Source organism: Pleuronectes platessa, chromosome 6 (assembly GCF_947347685.1).
Source record: "Pleuronectes platessa chromosome 6, fPlePla1.1, whole genome shotgun sequence".
NCBI lineage: Eukaryota > Metazoa > Chordata > Actinopteri > Pleuronectiformes > Pleuronectidae > Pleuronectes > Pleuronectes platessa.
In genome coordinates, this window is record NC_070631.1 from 24,771,287 (window position 1) to 24,790,161 (window position 18,875).

The 18,875-nt window shown below is 40.0% G+C and overlaps 1 protein-coding gene across 1 annotated transcript in view; it reads left to right on the forward strand.

Annotated features, from left to right (window-relative positions):
• sdcbp2 (syndecan binding protein (syntenin) 2) overlaps nt 1-18,875 on the forward strand; it is a 23,003-nt gene continuing 4,128 nt past the window's right edge. The window contains exons 1-6 of the mRNA XM_053423851.1: nt 1-193; nt 9,981-10,031; nt 10,671-10,767; nt 14,557-14,657; nt 15,306-15,470; nt 16,932-17,107. Of these exons, the coding sequence (XP_053279826.1) occupies nt 9,981-10,031; nt 10,671-10,767; nt 14,557-14,657; nt 15,306-15,470; nt 16,932-17,107 (590 nt within the window). The 5' untranslated portion in view covers nt 1-193. The remainder of the gene's footprint in view (nt 194-9,980; nt 10,032-10,670; nt 10,768-14,556; nt 14,658-15,305; nt 15,471-16,931; nt 17,108-18,875) is intronic.

Sequence of the window (18,875 nt, forward strand, 5' to 3'; positions counted from 1 at the left end):
CAGTGATTGACGTGGGCACCGCGAACCAGGAAGCCAGCAGTGACATCACTTTCCAGAATTCCCCCTCCAGAAGCGTCTCACCGACGGAAGCCAGAGCGATTCAGGAGAGCGAAACCAGAGAAATAAAGAGAGGAGAGAGCCTGTCAGCCGTCCACACGTGTTTCAGTCTGTTTCAGCCATCCACACATTAAAGGTGAGTGTCTCCATCAAGCCCCCCCGCACCTCAGCCTTGCTAGAAGCAGCTAACGGTTAAAGCCAGGTTTACCCAACAAGCTAACGTTACGGCTATAAGGTTAGCTGCCTGCTCCGCTGCTGTTTGTGTCGGAACAAAGAATGCGCAGGTCTCAGCCTGCTCCGCTGTCCTTCATATACTCAACAGTGTGGGTTTATTCCACACATCTGTTTACTAGGCTGTGGAATATGTGTCTACCCGGATCAGCTAACAGCCTATGGTTAATTTTGTATGACAGTGAAGTGGGGCACCGCAGCGTTAGCTAACGTTTATTAGCAAGTCGGTCATATGACATACACAGGGCAGTTATACCGGCCTAACATTACACACACACACACTTCTCCTCAGTATTATACTATGCTAATGAGGCTAACGTGTGTTCAGTCTGTGTGTTGTCTCTCAGCCTAAGGGAGTGGCTGTGTTGTTGTAGCGTCATTACAACGACTCCTTGAGTCTGTTTACATGAGATAACTGAATGCTAGCCTCTGGACTCGTGTAATAGGATCTGGTCCATTTAACATGTACATTAGGAAAGAAAGGGTGTGGGTCACTTTAGTTTTTTCTCTTTCCATTAACAGGCCTCTTCCTCCTCCTCCTTCTACCTCTTCCTCCCACTCCTTCTGTCTCTTGCCCAGCCATATCAATAGACCGGAATAAGTTGCCAAGCAGACCACATTCTTCTAGTTAACCAATTCGTTCAGGCTTGCTGAAGTTAGCCCCTTCTTTCCTCTCCAGGATCCACCAAAGCTTTGTGGGTTGCTTCCTTTGCCTCACACCTTGAGGCAGAGGAACAAGGAGCACAACTGCTAAACCGCTCTGAGTAATATATTATATAAATAAAAGCCTCTTACATTTTTTTTTTTACAATTCCTGGAAATTCCCCCTTTTACATTCCACTTGTCCCTCTCATCTGAGCTGCAGTAGCAGAGGTGACTCGGGGGGGATTAGATTATGTCATTTTTTCCCAGGCTTATTTACTTATAACTCTAGCCTGCACGTCCGAAGGTGGGAGGCTGAGGGTAATAAACGAGCCAACAAGCACAGCTGAAAAGTAAACACTAGTAGGTATTGAAATGGCCCTCTGTGTCCTCTAACACAATGATGCACTTGTCTGCCAGCACTGACCATATGAGAGTGGAGTAGTGGCTGGAGTAGCTTGGAGAGTGAGATGTCGCAGTAATGTGATTGTGGTTTACTTCAGGGAAGACTTGGGCTTTTGACCTCATATAGTGATGTCCTGTGTCAGATTTTCACACATGAACTACGACCCATTCATCTCCGGAAGTGAGCGGTTCTCGAGCAGACACAGGATTCCCACCATATGACCAAAAGCCCTTATGTCTACAGGTATGGCACTGCTTTTTTTATCATGAGATATTTTGGCAGCGTTTCTTTGACTTAACCTGGGTGTGTTTTTCATATATCTGCCTTCTGTATCTGTCATGTCAGTGCCTATTCATTTTGGAGGTTCACCATATCTACAGTGCCTTGCATATTTATTCACCCCCTTTGGACTTTTCTACATTTTGTCATGGTATAACCACAGATTAAAATTTATTTCATCGTGAGTTTATGTAATGGACCAACACAAAATAGTGCATCATTTGGAAGTGGGGGGAAATATTACATGGATTTCACAATTATTTACAAATAAAAATCTGAAAAGTGTTGAGTGCATATGTATTCACCCCCTTTACTGTGAAACCCCTAACAAAGATCTGGTGCGACCAATTGCATTCACAAGTCACATTTGCAAGTCACATAATTAGTAAATAGGGTCCACCTGTCTGCAATTTAATCTCAGTATAAATACACCTGTTCTGTGACGGACTCAGAGTTTGTTGGAGATCATTACTGAACAAACAGCATCATGAAGACCAAGGAGCTCACCAAACAGGTCAGGGATAAAGTTGTGGAGAAATATGAAGCAGGGTTAGGTTATAAAAAAATATCAAGAGCTTTGAACATCTCTCTGAGCACCATAAAATCCATCATAAGAAAATGGAAAGAATATGGCACAACCGCAAACCTACCAAGAGGAGGCCGTCCACCCAAACTGAAGAGTCGGACAAGGAGAAAATTAATCAGAGAAGCAACCAGGAGGCCCATGGTTACTCTGGAGGAGTTGCAGAGATCCACAGCTGAGGTGGGAGAATCTGTCCACAGGACAACTATTAGTCGTCTACTCCACAAATCTGGCCTTTATGGAAGAGTGGCAAGAAGAAAGCCATTGTTGAAAGGGATCCATAAAAAAATCCCGTTTGGAGTTTGCCAGAAGCCATGTGGGAGACACAGCAAACATGTGGAAGAAGGTGCTCTGGTCAGATGAGACCAAAATTGAACTTTTTGGCCTCAATGCAAAACGCTATGTGTGGCGAAAACCCAACACTGCCCATCACCCTGAGCACACCATCCCAACAGTGAAACATGGTGGTGGTAGCATCATGCTGTGGGGATGCTTCTCTTCAGCAGGTACAGGGAAACTGGTCAGAATAGAGGGAAAGATGGATGGAGCCAAATACAGGGAAATCCTTGAAGAAAACCTGATGCAGTCTGCAAAAGACTTGAGACTGGGGCGGAGGCTCATCTTCCAGCAGGACAATGACCCTAAACATACAGCCAGAGCTACAAAGGAATGGTTTGGATTAAAGAATGTTAATGTCTTAAAATGGCCCAGTCAAAGCCCAGACCTCAATCCAATAGAGAATCTATGGCAAGACTTGAAGATTGCGGTTCACAGACGGTCTCCATCCAATCTGACTGAGCTTCATCTTTTTTGCCAAGAAGAATGGACAAACCTTTCCATCTCTAGATGTGCAAAGCTGGTAGAGACATACCCCAAAAGACTTGCAGCTGTAATTGCAGCGAAAGGGGGTTCTACCAAGTATTGACACAGGGGGGTGAATACTTATGCACCCAACAGATGTCAACTTTTTTGTTCTCATTATTGTTTGTGTCACAATAAAATGTATTTTGCACCTCCAAAGTACTATGCATGTTTTGTTGATCAAACGGGAAAAAGTTTATTTAAGTCTATTTGAATTCCAGTTAGTAACAGTACATAATGGGAAAAAGTCCAAGGGGGGTGAATACTTATGCAAGGCACTGTATTTTTATATAACACTGTTCTCTTCATTGCTTTGTTTTTCTGTGTTGTTTTTTTAGTAAGATAACTGTTAACATGTCTTGTGATGGTGACACAGTGTGGTGAGGAAAATCTGTGATGCTTCGGTTCCATTAGTAGAGGGTCTGGAAAGACCCTCTCATCAGTGCAATACACTGGATGTTTGTATGTCCTGATACTTCCCAGGTCAAGCGGATCATGTCTTGGCTGTGACATCACCACATGACAACATTGAATATAGTTTTCTTTGTCACTGTCTTTATAAAATTCAGTGTTTTCTTTATCAGATCATTCAGTCACACAGTCATCGTGGGATGCCAACTGAATTTGGACCTGTGGCAACTAGAACAAGTTCCTAGCTGTGTGATTGATTTAAAATTTGAGTTTAAGCAACTGAATTTGGTATTTGCACTACTTCAAATCTCAAAGTTATAAGTTTTAGCCAAGATATAGGTGAGGGGTTAAACATGAAAGACTGATGAAAGACATTTAATATTGAGTAAGCTCTGTTAAAGGATTCCAACATGACGTGAATTTAGGGACTGGAATCTCAAATCTGTGACGGAAGTAGAGCTGCAATAATTAGCCGATAATCGATTTAGTTGTTGACGTATATTTTCAAGCAAAATGCAGAAAATATTTGGACCTTTCTTCTTCACAGATGTAGATATTATAGGGTTAATGACGTATAAGGATTTCAACCAGGCCAATTTTTAAATACCAAAAATAAGAATATCTAGTATAATTGTTCAAACATTAGGAATGTTGTGTACACATACATTTCTATAAAAATTTCTAATTGTTTGGTTTTATTATTTATTCATCTAGATGAATTGGCTGTGGACTTAATTAATTTCCTTAATATGCTTAATTATTTTTTTACAATTTCTCACTAATATAAAGTCACTAAAAACAAATTAGTTGCATTTCTCTTCAGTTTTTGGAAATAATAATCTCATTTAACAGACTTATTTTTAAATATAAAAAATGTTTAAAAAAACCCTTTAATTTAAGCATACTGTATCAGTGATTAATATTTGAGTCACAGAAAATGTTTATTTTACTTTAAATTTAATACAAGTCTTGGTATTATTGGTTGCACCACATGATTAGTGGTCGCTCCAAATGATATGAATATCTATTGTTAAAAGAGATCAATTTAAGTGCAGCACACAATGTTGTGAACAAACAACTCATTAAACTTGACGTGTTAAAGTAGGGCATGTTGTACGTGCATTTTCTGGCTGCTCTTGTGCTACATCAACCACAACTGGTGGAATGTTCTCCATAGATGGCGGGATAAGGTCTAACACAGCGTTTGCCATATCTTTACTTTCTCTGTTAGCACTGGGTGCAGCCCTCCATCTCTCTCTCTGTCAACTCACTTGAATTGGCATATGGAATCTTTCCCTGCTGTTTATTTCTCTGGTAGCTGAATAAGATATGTAGTGTCATGCAATAAATCAATAAGTTATTTATTCGTAGTTTTCATTTTTAAAATGTTTTAACATGCCTTTCTCTTCCTGAGCAAGGTACTCCGCTCTTGCTGCAAGGTCAGAATTAACACGCTGCATATGGCGAATGGTTTTTATTTTGCTTGGAAGTGGTATCTGGTGAAATAAATATTAACAGTTATAAATAAATATACACATAAATAAAAACATTTATTTATTTAATTTATCAATTATTGCGTTATTACCAAAATTAAGATATCCAAATGTGGCAATTACACACCAGCTCTCGAAAGGGTAATATTTTTACAAATTTGAGAGAGATTAACAAACCTGTTGCTGCTTCCATGGGTCCTTGGCAAAATGGTTTATGATGCAACTTCCTGTCTTTGAATGGATTTCAACATCAAAGTCCCAAATTGGTCCTTTCTTGATGGTTGGATTGTCGCACCACATGATATTTCATAAAATGGACATCATCGGACAAAGTTTGTTCGTATAATATGATGAAAATATAAAAACAAATGCTTATTGTTTATCATTGCAAATCATGCAAAATATGGCAGAAAATAAATTTGAATAGATTTTGAGTAATTTCAAAGAAGTTTTCACAACAGCAGTCATGGCCGGACGGTGGCACCACATGATATTTTGAAACTTTAAACAACAGAAACATTGGAAATTTAAAGTGTGTACATATACAGGAGAGCTACTACATATATATGGTATTTTTTTATGTATTTAAACCTTTTAACTGAAGGAAATGCAGTCTGATAGAAAATATAGGCATCACGTCAATGACTATTTTTTATTTATTATGTCTAATTGGATCTGTACACCTATACTTTGACAGTTGATACTGACAGAAAATACGTGGAGAGGAGGGGTGACATGCAGCAAACGTCTGCAACTTGAGTCAAACTGGGGATATAGCTTTTTATATAACACTTGATATAATAATTGTGTACCTACATAGAGAAATGTGGTCATTGGATTCAAACAAACTGTTTTCAGACTCAAACATACTTGTGTTTACTAGCCGTCAGATCATATCTGCATGTCTCTGCTTGTATTATTGTTCTATGGGCGTGATGCTGGTCAGGTGACTGACTTATTGCTCACTTCCTCTTCAGGCTGCTGTTTAGTTTCTGTGCTGTACTAATGAATCTAGTTTTGGTTGGAGGTGGACCATAGGGATTTCCCACTGTCATGTAGAAACCATCATGTTTTGTTACATAATGGGATCCTGCGAGCCAGCACTGCCTGTGCTGGGGTGCTTTCATGCTTTATTAATATCCATCCATGTTTACACATGTATGTCCTGCAGCAACTTGTACTTGTCACATGTCAATAGTGTGCACAGGTCATTGTAATTTTGCAGTTTCAAGGGTGTGTTGTTAGTGTTTGAGCAACAAGTTGAGCAAGAACAGTGTAGAAGTCCAGTTACCCAATGTAGCTTAACTCCTTCTGCCTGGGCTCCCTCTGTCCTCCTTTCTCACTTTGGTACACATTTTAGTCATTTGCAATAATGATGCCAAGCTCAAAGTCATCACACTCATTTATCAGCCGTGTGAGAACAAGTTTATATAAGAAGTCACAAAGTCACATTACAATAAGTGGCCCTCTTATTGTCTCTGGGCTTTACACAGACTGACGGTGTCTATGCAGGCTCCCGTCCATAAGCTGATGTGCTGTGGTATTTTGTGCTATTTCTGGAACATTGCTGCCAGTGCTCAACTGTGTTTTCGGGAAAAGTTTACTGCATAAACCTGGCTATTCTGTGGCTTTACCTTAGATCAGGGGTGTCCAAACTACGGCCCGCGGGCAATCCTCGGCCCGCCAACCATTTTAAATTGGCCCGCCTCAAAAAATAAATTAAAATTAAAATTAAATAATTAAAAAAATATATTTTTTTTTTTTTTTTTTTTTTTTTTTTAAACTAACACTGAAATGGCAGTTACTTATAGCACTATGTAGTTTTGATCTATTTTTGAAGAAATTGTACTTTCTTGATTCTTGTTGTTCTGGGTTTGTACCCTCGAGTAGGGGAGAGCAGGGTAATGTGAGACATTTTTTACATTTGCTCCCCTCTAGGTGAGCTAAAATCATATATCAGTAAAATGTACACATTTCCTATTAATTCAGGATGTTTCCTAGCAATGGAAATGAACAGAATGTCTTCAGGACAAAGGTCAGTGAAAATATGATTGTTTGTAAAAAAGTGGTCTTCTGTCTCACTTTACCCCAGCTTAGGGGTAAAGTGAGACAGACCAGAGAAATCAAGGGGGTAAAGTGATCCACTTACCTTTTCCACTTTAAAACTACCATAACAACACATGTTGTAATAGGTCAATTAAGCACATTTATGATTTATTATTCATGTGATCTCTTGCACACCCTAGCTTGCCTGCACATTGTTTCTCTGTCCAATTGGCAGGGACAGGGATATTGTTTTTCTCTGCGTATTCAAATGCCAGTTCACGGCACTTAACTGGAGCAAGGCCATGGAACTGGTCAGCTAGTTGTTTCAAGTGTTTGGCCAGCTCCTCCATCTCATCTGTGAATATTCTCTTTGCCTCAGCTACTGCACCCCAGGCTACTGATTTTACTTTCCCTTTCTCTTTTTTCTTTATGAATCTTTTGAGGGTTGTCTTATCAATATTTCTATCCCTTCCAGCTTTTGTTAAGGAATTCTTTCCTTGCATGACCTCAGCGGCTGCACTCTCCATCTCTGGGAGGGGTGTTTGGCCCCAGGTTGTCTTCCTGGTGTAGTTTCTTTGCATGATGGCTTTTCTACAATGTTTAAGGCATTAAAAATAAAACATATGTAATGTAATATTACAGTAAAATGTGGTTAAGACTAAACTTAACTTGTGCTACATGTCTCACTTTACCCCACAGCCAACATTTTAGAAAAAACAACATGTCTTAGCAATTCAGGCTAATCTTCAGCTAGCATCAATCACATGGTTTTATATGTTGAAAGTTCACCAACATGTATGATATAAGTTTTTCTACCTGAATCAATTTGTTTTGACAAAACAGTTGATGCAAGATAATTTACTTTTACAGGCAAAAAGATCATTGTTGTGAAAAAACATTCTAACCACAGCATCAGCACCAACTTCTCTTACATGGCAAGGGTGGAATGGGAGGGGCTTGAAAACATAATGACCACATGACCACAAATGTGTTCCGTTGCCTAGATACAGGGGGTGTCTCACATTACCCCACTCTCCCCTTCCCTTGAATGCACTGATTGCAAATCGCTTTGGATAAAAGCGTCAGCTAAATTAATTGTAATGTAATGGACTATGGCCCACTGTATTGTACTACTCACTTTTGACACTAGGTGCCCCCGCCCTAAGCTACGCGATTGAGGCGCACTGTCAACAGTCTCCAGGGCAGGGGGGCGTGGCCCAGACCTTCAAATTTTTTTCTCTATGTGGCCCTCAGGATAAAAAGTTTGGACACCCCTGCCTTAGATATATGTTATTCTACCGAATGGTGTTTGGTTCCCTCAGTTTTCTGTGTTGTACAATATAATTACATTATCTGCTCACTATCAAGCACCACCTGCAGAGGTTTAAAACAATTCAGTCAAAATATATGCCAGGAGTGGATTTTACTTATATTGCCCATTTTAAGTTATACTCTAATTATTAGGGCTGGGCAATAAAACAATATAATTATTAATTGCGACATAAATTCCATCCATGGCTATATAATGAACTTGATATAATAAATATATACTTTGTGCAAGCACAGTGAGGTGACGTATACTATATAATTGACCTACCTCGTATTTGTAACATTAATCTTTAAACTTCATGAGCCAAATACTAATAATATGAAATTTATCATGATAATTATCAATACCGACTGATAAGAATATTTTTATTTGGCCGAATCGTTTAGTAGGGCCGGAGTACCGACAGTGCGAAGACCCTCTTGCTTTTCGTTTGATTATTTTCGATCTTCACGAAATTCAGAACACACGTGTATCATGCCAGAATTAGATTAGATTAGATTAGAATTAGATTAACGGAAAATTTGCCATTTTGGATTAAGTGGCCATTTTTTTTTACCATTTACACAAGACCATCTCCTCCTAGAGATTTCATCAGATCAACCTAAAATTCAGTAAGTGTCATCTCAACAACATGGAGACTAAAATCAACTCAAATTGCGTGCGCTGAATCTACCCCAAATTGCTCACACTTCATCAGAGCCCAATCCTGAACAGATCTATTATGTATGTATTGATTAGTATGCAATGATGGTGATAGTGCCACTTACTTTACAACTTTAATTTGATTTACATAAAATGTTCACCTTGTGGACTGCCCTTGATGGCATGGACTGTATTGCGTGAGTAGTAGGCGGGGACCGGCATTTCTTGTTGTCAGTTTGTTTAATGTCACAGTGTCAGTGGTTATAGATTCCTTTGATGTCTTTGATTGACTGTTACAAAGGTGAAAGATTTATATACGATCTGAAAAGAAACAAGAGTGTTTTTGACCAGAACAGCTGAGCGACAAGACACACGCAAACGTAGAGCCCTCCCCCACGGCAGCATCAGGTCCCGAGTTTGCAAGTGCTCTGGCCTTCACAGTGCTGCTTCGCAGCCCTAGTTAATTATTATAATCATGTCCTTTGATTACTTGTTTTCTTAAAAGTTATAATATGTTGTGGGTTTTTTTTTTTGCTAAACAAGGCGTCCAAACATATTCAATTTACTGTCAAGAAAAATTGTAAAAAGCAGTGATTCTAAGATTTAAGAAGCTGCCTGAAGCTGTGGTTAGTGCTGCCAACTCATGAGCAGAAGATGTGTCTCTCTTTGGTTTTCTTCATCGGTCACTTGTTTATTTTTTATCTGCATCATTTCCTGTTTGTCAGGTGAACAGCACTGTTTTGGTTTTGTCTGTGGTTTGTAGAAAGACCACACATAACCAGAGTTGCTTTTGTCTCTCTGTAAAAATGGCAGGACTAGCATCCCTTTAGAATCACATGGTAATTTGATGCATTATTAATGTAGAATGGAGCTTAAAGGTAATGGATAACTTAAGTCCTATGCTGAGGCCTATATAGCAGGGTTATTATCTGATTCAGCCATTCTGTCGTCCTTCTGTTTAGGTCATCGACTCACTGCTGTTTGTGTTTTCTCTTTAAGATGTCTCTGTATCCATCTCTTGAGGACTTGAAGGTCGACAAGGTCATAAAGGTAAGTTTTTTTCTATTTATTCTACTAGTTGTGTAATATCGTTTTAGAACTTTAGAGCTAGATAATCTCATAGAAATATTATAAAAATCTATAATAGTTTTATGGGAAGATCAGGCTGCTTTAATTTTCGTTATTCTTCATTTGATCTGTCTTTTATGAGTCCTCTAATTTAATAAAAGTCAATAAAAAATAGGGCTGCACGATATATCGAAAATGTATCGTCATCGCGCTATCAACATGCGTGATATACGTATTGCAAATGAGGGCTTAAACTGCAATAAAGGTTGTTCATTCTGACATGTATTCACGCTCTGCATGTCAATATATTTGGCCAATTATATGGATCCCTGCTGCCCTACATATTAAATGATATTCATATCATTGACGAGTTTTCCTTCAACGAATCCTTGTTGGAAGAAGAGACTTAGAAGAGAATAAAGAGAGAGCAGAGAATTACGAGCTGGCTTCGTCAAATCTTGCTATGCCTGCTCCCAACTAAATTCTACTGTGGAAACTTAAAGGGCATGCATTTCTTTTGAAACTTCATGTGACCTTGTGACCAGCCTACTTCAGTTTCTTCTTCCTTTCTTCTCATTTGTATTGCATTGATTGCATCTCACTGCCATCCACTGACTCTAGGCCCAGGCCCAGTTTGCTCAGACCACCATCCCCATGCCGGCCATCACTGAGGGAACCTACCAGCCTCAGCTTGCTACTCTTGGGATGCCAGGATCAAGTGAGTGTCATATATAGTTTCAAAATCTTTTACATCATATTTTATCCCTCTTTTGTGAAGAAAACATGATTACACATTACAAGTCAAAGCCCATATTTAAAGCAGAAATGCCTCCACCTGTACCTGCCCTCCTATCTCCATATTATTTTGTGGTTGTAAAGGGTGTCTGTGTGTGGGGAGTCTGCGGTTCTTTGAATAAGCACAGACCTCTAGTATTGGGGGCGGATGAATACAGATGTTTCACCCGTTGTGTTTAGGCTCGGGATATTGTGTTTTTTGAGATGTATGAAATTGGGCCCGAACTGCAGTTAGTTTTACTCAGATTGAAGAAAAGAGAGAGAGAGACGAGTTAGGCACCCACAAATGATTAAAAGTGGGCAAAAGATGGGCATGGGGCATTTAGAGATTAGAGAAGACAAACTTTCGGCTTATTTTCAATCAAATCTATCAATTTTCTCAATCTCCAGCTCGTTCTGCTTCTCTTTTCTCTGTTTGGATCCAGAGTCCTGTGGGCTTTTGGTCTTTTGTTTTTATCTTAGCAGTGACCAGAAGTTACCATGGAGACTGGCCCTGGCAGTTGTGCTAGGACAGGGCATGATGGGAGACAGAGAGAGGAGGAGGAGTTGATTTGAAAAAGGACGAGGAGGGAGGGGACGGGGGACAGTAGTAAGCTCGAGGGGTAAATGAAGAGTTTGTTGTCTTAGTGGTGAGGAAAGAAAGAGACAGGGAGGTGAAAGGAGATGGCCTGGTTGACCTCCGTGCTGGACCACAGCCCAATCTGTTCCATCTTCTCAGATCTGCCGTCCCTGCACACAAGGCAAGGCAGTCCAGACATGTCCTGATTGTGGCTTTCCCATTGTGGAACAATGGACCAAATGCCATCAGAACATGTCCGTGCCTATTATCGTCAAAAACCTTTGAAGTCTCCCTTATTTCAAAGCAGCTCCTCTCCTGACACCAAACACCCTAGCAAGTTAACTTATTAAAGCCCATGTTTCACTGCTCAAAAAACCCACTCACATCAGGCTGCTTTTGTCTGCAATGGGAATGAATATAGTTGGCATTCACCTACGGTTCAAATGACTATTCAGGTTTTCAGTGATGGAAACATTAAATCCAGGTGAATGCGCTATTGTGCTATTGTGTGAAAGGCAAACTTCTTTTATTGAGTTTTTACATATTTTTGGCGTAAAAGAGGCACACTACACTGCAACAGATTTTTCACTCAGCACTTACATCAAGGTCTACTGCTGTACTGAAGCTTTTGTGTCATCCCTCAGTTTTAAGTCGCTTTGGATAAAATCATCAGCCAAATGAGTAAATGTAAATTAGTCAGATTCCCTTAGTCTGTAAATAGTGATCACTGCACATAAATGGCCTCAGTAACATGATCTTTCTTCTGCCTGCCAAGGTTTTCTTTTATCATTGTATCAACACGATTCTTATTATTAACATTTTTAATCAGCATTTTCAACCTGAAAGATCATTTCATTTACGATTTTACCCTTCCTTCCTTAATGTTTCAACATGACACATTGGCCTGGTAAAGCAAGATTTATAACCAGCCTGCAGCTCCTCATTTACTGACTAATTATGAAGTATGGGTTTGAGTTCAAGGGCTGTTTCCCACACATTGTTATTGTGTGAAAATAGGCAGATAAGGCTAAACTGCAAGAACAGGGCAATTGTATAGTTTTGGATATAGCCATTTGTTTTATTTTTATTCGTTAGGCTTGGATGTGTAGGCATGGTGTTGGCATGTTTTGGAGAGGTGAATGAAAGAAAAGGTGATGAAGAAGGAAAGCACAGAAATCTAAATGCGGAAAAAAGAGTAGGGATAGGCCACTAGAAATGACAATACTTTCTCTGTTTTCTGAAATATATTAAAAATATTCAGTATTACATGATGTGTCAGATCTGACTTGTTCTATCAGCTGTACTTTTTGTGTTAAGCTAACATGTCGCTCTCTTACTGTTTTGTACTATGACTAGAGCTGTTTCCTTGTGATCACATGGGTGTGGTTCATTTGTTAATGACTCAAACATTGTTGACTTGACGGTATCTTGTAAAATCACTGCACAGTCATTGCTGTTGAACGAAGAAGGTCACTGAACAATACATAGATCAGTTTCGACTGAGCTCCAGATCATTAAAACTGGCAGCTTAAAAGATATATGGTTATATATTTATCATATCATTTATTTAATAAAAGCCGAGTTTTTTACTTTGTAGTTTGGGAAACTGACTTATTGACATATGTTTTAATTTTCACATAGTTTAGTGTAGTATATATTTCATTTATGATATTACTAGTACACTCTAAACCTGCCTGTTTGACATGGTCTGTTCTCTTCTGTTAATTCTCTGGAGCTACTTCAAAATTATTCCTCATCATTAGTTAGTCCTCCTCAAACAGTTCTACAATATACTGTAACAGTCTGTGCTGCAGAGCGAAATTAAAAAACATTGTGTTCATCCTACCGTGTTTATCTGCAATGAGTTTGAATGATTTACTAAGCTGCTGCTATTTTTTCATACATTACATGCCAGTGTTCAGCTTCACAACTATAAGAAGCATTGCAGCAACAAAATGTAAACATTGTGTCTAACTTTGAAGAAAAATGGCAGGAAGTGTGTCTGTGTCTGGCCGATATGGTGAAATAACAATGATCAAATGATCAAAGGGGATTGAGACCAACCACTGATGTAATTTACCGGAGGACATAAGAGAAGACATGTTTAAATCGGTCCACAGACTGAATGTCAGCACCCTGCCCTGCTACAGTCACCTGTTTGGTTTCAAATGTAGCGTTATCTATATAAATGAATGTCTCGCCTTTTCTAATAGCACCAACTTGGCAGTGCATATTATTGGGCCATTAACAATACACAGACCAAGTGAGAAGCTGATTAGATGAACGGTTTGCAAGATATGCCCAGATGTCTGTGATATTAGTAGATAAAAGGAATCAACATACAGACTATAGCTAGGACTTTACAGTAGCCTTTTTACTTGGGCTTTCCGATTCTGAGACTTAACCAAATGCCCATACTTTCACATCATGAAACAGGATGAGAAAACCAAGATATTTCAACCTTATGTAACACATTTTGTCATTGCATAATTAACAGTAAAACACGTGTTAGTTAGGGACATGAGAATATGTTGTTATAATTACAAATGACACCATCTGTTATCTTCTTACTGCATTTGTTACATAAATATTTTGGCCGAACCATGATCGAGTGATTCACCTGCAGTAAAGGTTAGGCAAGTTTAATCAGCTCAAGTATAACCTGAGTGAATAGCACAAAACTGAATACTGGTGCCAGGAAAGTTTATGCACTACAACCCACAGTGGTCAAAAGAGGTTTCAGTGAACAAAAAATACAAAATCTAGGAAAGAATGAGATCTGATTTGAAAGAAAAAAAACTCAAGTGGTGTGGCTAATATCACCATACTTGTATACCTGCAACTTACAAAATTAAATGTACATTTGGATGTTGACAAGTTTCTTAATTTTATTTTATCACAGTAAGAGCTTAAGAAAAACATAAATTTGTATTGCCATATACACTTATGTATTTATGTATTCAATATGTAACCAAAAGATAAAAATGATTTTCTCTCCTCCTCCACCATCTCCCTATTCTCCTACCAACCAACTGTCTCTCACTTTCCATCTCTCCCACCTGTTTGCCCTCCCTCCATCTGCTCTCCACAACTCAATTCTTTCTTTGGCCTTGCTCCACCCACCTCCTCCTCCTTTCACCCAAATTCCTCCAGCCTTGTACCCAAATCTGGAGGAGCTGGGTGACTACATGGGCCTGGCCCTCAACGGTGATGAAGTCCAGAGGAACCTGGCCCTTTTGCCTGTGGCTGACAATGTAAGTGTTTGTTGTGTATGCATTGGATTTTCAATTTTTTTTGCGGTGTTTCTGCTGCCTACAAGTGGCCATTGTTTTGTAAATAGAAGGCGCCATGAGCTGTAGATGTATCCAGGCACCGCACTACTCCCTGGTGATCCACATTTGTGAATGACTCACCATAGGCCTTGAGCAGTGTGTGGGAGTCTGTGAGCTCTTCACTCTCCTCCAAATGAGTGTATGTGTGTGTGTGTACAAGTGCGTGGATCCTGCACATGTCAAGGCTCTTGCAGCCCCTGCGCTTGTCAGCTGGCATTTCTTTGTTCCAAGCCTTTTGTTAGTGTCTTTACCTCGACCATTATTTTTATTTTTTAAACATATGTATTAATTTCTTCAATGTTAGTGTGAAGCATGTTAATGATGGAGTTTTCCTGTAGCATTCCTGAGCTCATTCACTGGTGGAGGAGGAGATGAAATTGAATCCTCCCACATACGTCTATTTGATGCAGCATTCCATTTTATCTCAACATTTTTATTTTCATCTTTTATCCTCTTTTTCCTGTCACCTCTTCCAAACCCCCCCACCTCCTCACACTTGCTCTATCTCAACCCACCTCTTCACACTTTCTCATCCTCCTTCCTGTCTGGCTTTCGTTCTTCACTCCTCAGCAAGTGGCTGTGCCCTCCAGCTCAGGTGTTGGGGGCATGGTGCGGCCCGTGACGGGGGCAGATGTTGGCATCATGCGGGCAGAGATCCGCCCAGGGCTGCGGGAGATTATACTCTGTAAGGACCAGGATCGGAAGGTGGGACTCCGGCTCCGCTCCATCGACAACGTGAGTCAGCGTCACTTCCTCTTGACAGGGACCTGCATCGTTGTTAACCCCAATTCAACACCACACAAACCACTCCCCCTCATCCACTCCCCATATTAGTTCAGGATTAAGTAGTGGTGTAACAGTACAGGTAGCCCTATTAAAAAACATTTCTGGTACAGGCCTTTGTAGCGAGTCCAACTGCAGACATTATTTGTGTGCGAATGGGTCTCAAATTTCGAGGGACAACTTTAGCAAAAGACCCGATGGGCTGTAGGCTTATGGTCTTAGCGACCGCAGATAAGTTTGAAGACCCTCCCTCATCATTTAAGTCTGCTGTGTGGGAACAAATCAGCTTCACAGTCTACTATAATGACAACAGACAAAGTAAAGTGGATCTTAAAAAAAAAGATAATTTAATAATAATTTATGTACAATTTTATTAGGCTAGAAAGACAAAGCGTTAATCTGCTTAGTTAACCAGGATTGAATAAAAAAGAAATACAATATTAGTTTAATATTTGCTGTTCCTTGTTTCTACTGTACCGAAAACGTACCGAGCCGTGACCTCAAAACTGAGGTACATACCAAGCAGAGATTTTTGTGTACCTTTACACCCCTAGGACTAAGTCAAAATACTTAATTAGGTGTAAACATTGAATCAGTTTTACTCTGTATCTGGGGCATCATGTGATCACTAGGGGTTTCACCAGTTTTACCAGCTTATTGAGTAACTAGTACTTGTCCAAAGTTTTCCAAACTATGATATCTTTCACACTAATCAGCTCCCTGAGATTGACCCGTTTTTATCTTTAGCTTGTTAAAGTTAGCTGCTAAAACAGTGAAAGAGTTATGATTATTAACAAAGGTAAAGATGCTGTAAGAAAAATATTAAGACTAAATTATCTGTTTCTGATACTTGGCCAGCTTTAGAGTGGTGATACGCGTCTGAATGTGCACTGGAGTCACATTCTGGTCTCAGACTTTTGAAATCTGTTGTTAATAATTCAGTTTGTACTGAGTTACACTAATACAGTGGGCAGGGTTGATAAATGAATTGGAAAACAAAGAAGATGCAGAGTATTGGTAATGGATTTACTGCTTTTTTTTTTTACACAATGCAAAATACTCTGCAGTATAACAAAGCAACCAAAGAAGAGACAACATGCTCTGTTTTGACTTGTACAATTCATCAATTTTCTGAGTCCTCCAACAAAGGGAGTAAAACCTGAAGTGTATCGCTCCAGTCAAGTAAAACAGTGTAGCCCGAGTTCTTTTGATGTTTTGCATCATTCCCTTCAGTCTTTCATTGTTTTAAATCATCTAGAACTTATTCTCTCTTTTATTTTTCATGAATATCTAACATCTTCTTTCCTGTGTCCTTTTTTCTACCCCCGGTCTGTGTTCTGTCTCTTCCCCTCTCTTCTTACATTCCCTTGAGCCATGTTCAATGTTTTATCTGTTTCCTCTTTCCTCTCACAGGGAGTGTTTATCCAGCTGGTGCAGGCTAATTCCCCTGCGGCCCTGGCCGGTCTGCGTTTTGGGGACCAGGTCCTTCAGATCAACGGTCAGAACTGTGCCGGCTGGAGCGTAGACAAGGCCCACAAGGCCCTGAAGGCTGCAGCTGAGACACGCATCGAGCTTGTGGTCAGGGACAGGTGAGGAGTCTTTGATTCACTGAGGACAAAATATTTTAACAGCGTGTCCTGAACCTTACATCAATGTTCTTGATTTGTTTGGCCATTTAACAATTTTTCAGCTATCATATGTAATTTCATCACTAAAATGACTCACAGTAATATGTTGACTCCTATTTTAGTGTGACATTTTATTTTTGTTAGTTGAGATAACTGTCCCATACACTGAGACATACAGAGACATACACTGCTCAAAAAATGAGGCGAACACTTTTAATTGTCAAAGAATAACACCAAGTCAGTTGCACTTCAGGTTTATCAATCTATCCATTTTGGAAGCACAGGTGATTGTGAATCTATTTTACTTGCTGTGGTGCAAATGAAAGTGACAACAGGTGCGATGAAGAGGCCAAAGCAGGACAGCCCCCAAAAGGAATGGTTTTACATGTGGTGGCTACAGAAAATTGCTCTCTTCTTATCCTTCCTGACGGATTATTCTCTAGTTTTGTGTTCTGCTAGTGTCCTTGTCACTATTGTAGCATTAGGCGGTACCTGCAGCCCAATCAGGTAGCACAGGTAGTCCAGCTCCTCCAGAATGGCACATCCATATGTGCGGTCGCAAGAAGGTTTGCAGTGTCTCCCAGATCAGTCTCAAGAGCATGAAGGAGATACCAGGAGACCAGCAGTTACACAAGAAGCATCAGTATCTGGTCCTTTGTGCGAGGAGGAACAGGAGGAGCACTGCCAGAGTCCTAAAAAATGACCTCCAGCAGGCTACTGGTGTGCATGTTTCTGACCAAACTGTCAGAAACACACTCCATGAGGGTGGCATGAGGGCGTCCTCTAGTGAGACCTGTGCTCACAGCCCAGCTTCGACAAGTTCGACACTGGTGCCCTCTTCTCTTAACAGATAAGAGCCAGTTCACACTGGGCAAGTGTGATGTGTGAAAGAGTCTGGAGAAGCTGTGGTGAACGTTATGCTGCCTGTTACATCATCCAGCCTGACTGATTTGGCCGCATATCTTTGGAGGGTCGCACAGACCTCCATGTCATAGCCAACGGTGCCCTGACTGCTGTTAGGTACCAGGATAATATCCTCAGAGCGATTGTCAGACCTTAGACTGGTGCAGTGGGCCCTGGGTTCCTCCTGGTGCAGGACAATGTCCAGCTTCATGTGGCCACAGTGTGTAGGCACTCCCTGGATGATCCAATTCAGCTCCTATGCGACGTTGTGTATTTGTGTATACAACCCCACCAAGCTCCACCACACACACACATATATATATATATATATGTGTTTGTATATATATATATGTGTTTGTGGTGGAGCTTGGTGGGGTTGTATACACAAATACATAACGTGTTTAAAATGGATTGTATACATTAACATGACATGCACTTTCAGAGTTCCTGATAAGGTTATTTTAATTTTAACATTGCCTTTTTAGAAAAGTGAATGTCATTGCTTGCTCCCTGCTTTGGTCTGTTTCCTTTTTTTTCTTTCAAAGAACCCATAACGTTAGCTAGTGTTGCTGGCAGAGACAAACAGTCATTGAAAAACCGGCTGCAGCTCATGAGAACAGGCCCGGAAGCTAAATCAGCCTCTGAAGAAGATAGTTCATTTTGACAGCAGAGGATACTGTTTGCCAGAAGCACACAACACGATGCTGTAGATTCATACTGGATCTTACAGAAGCCTGCAGTCAAACAATTAGTTAATTTGTCTATTTGACATTATTGCTTAGTTTTTGATGAACGTTTGTTTTTTCTGTTTTAATGTTTAATCGTT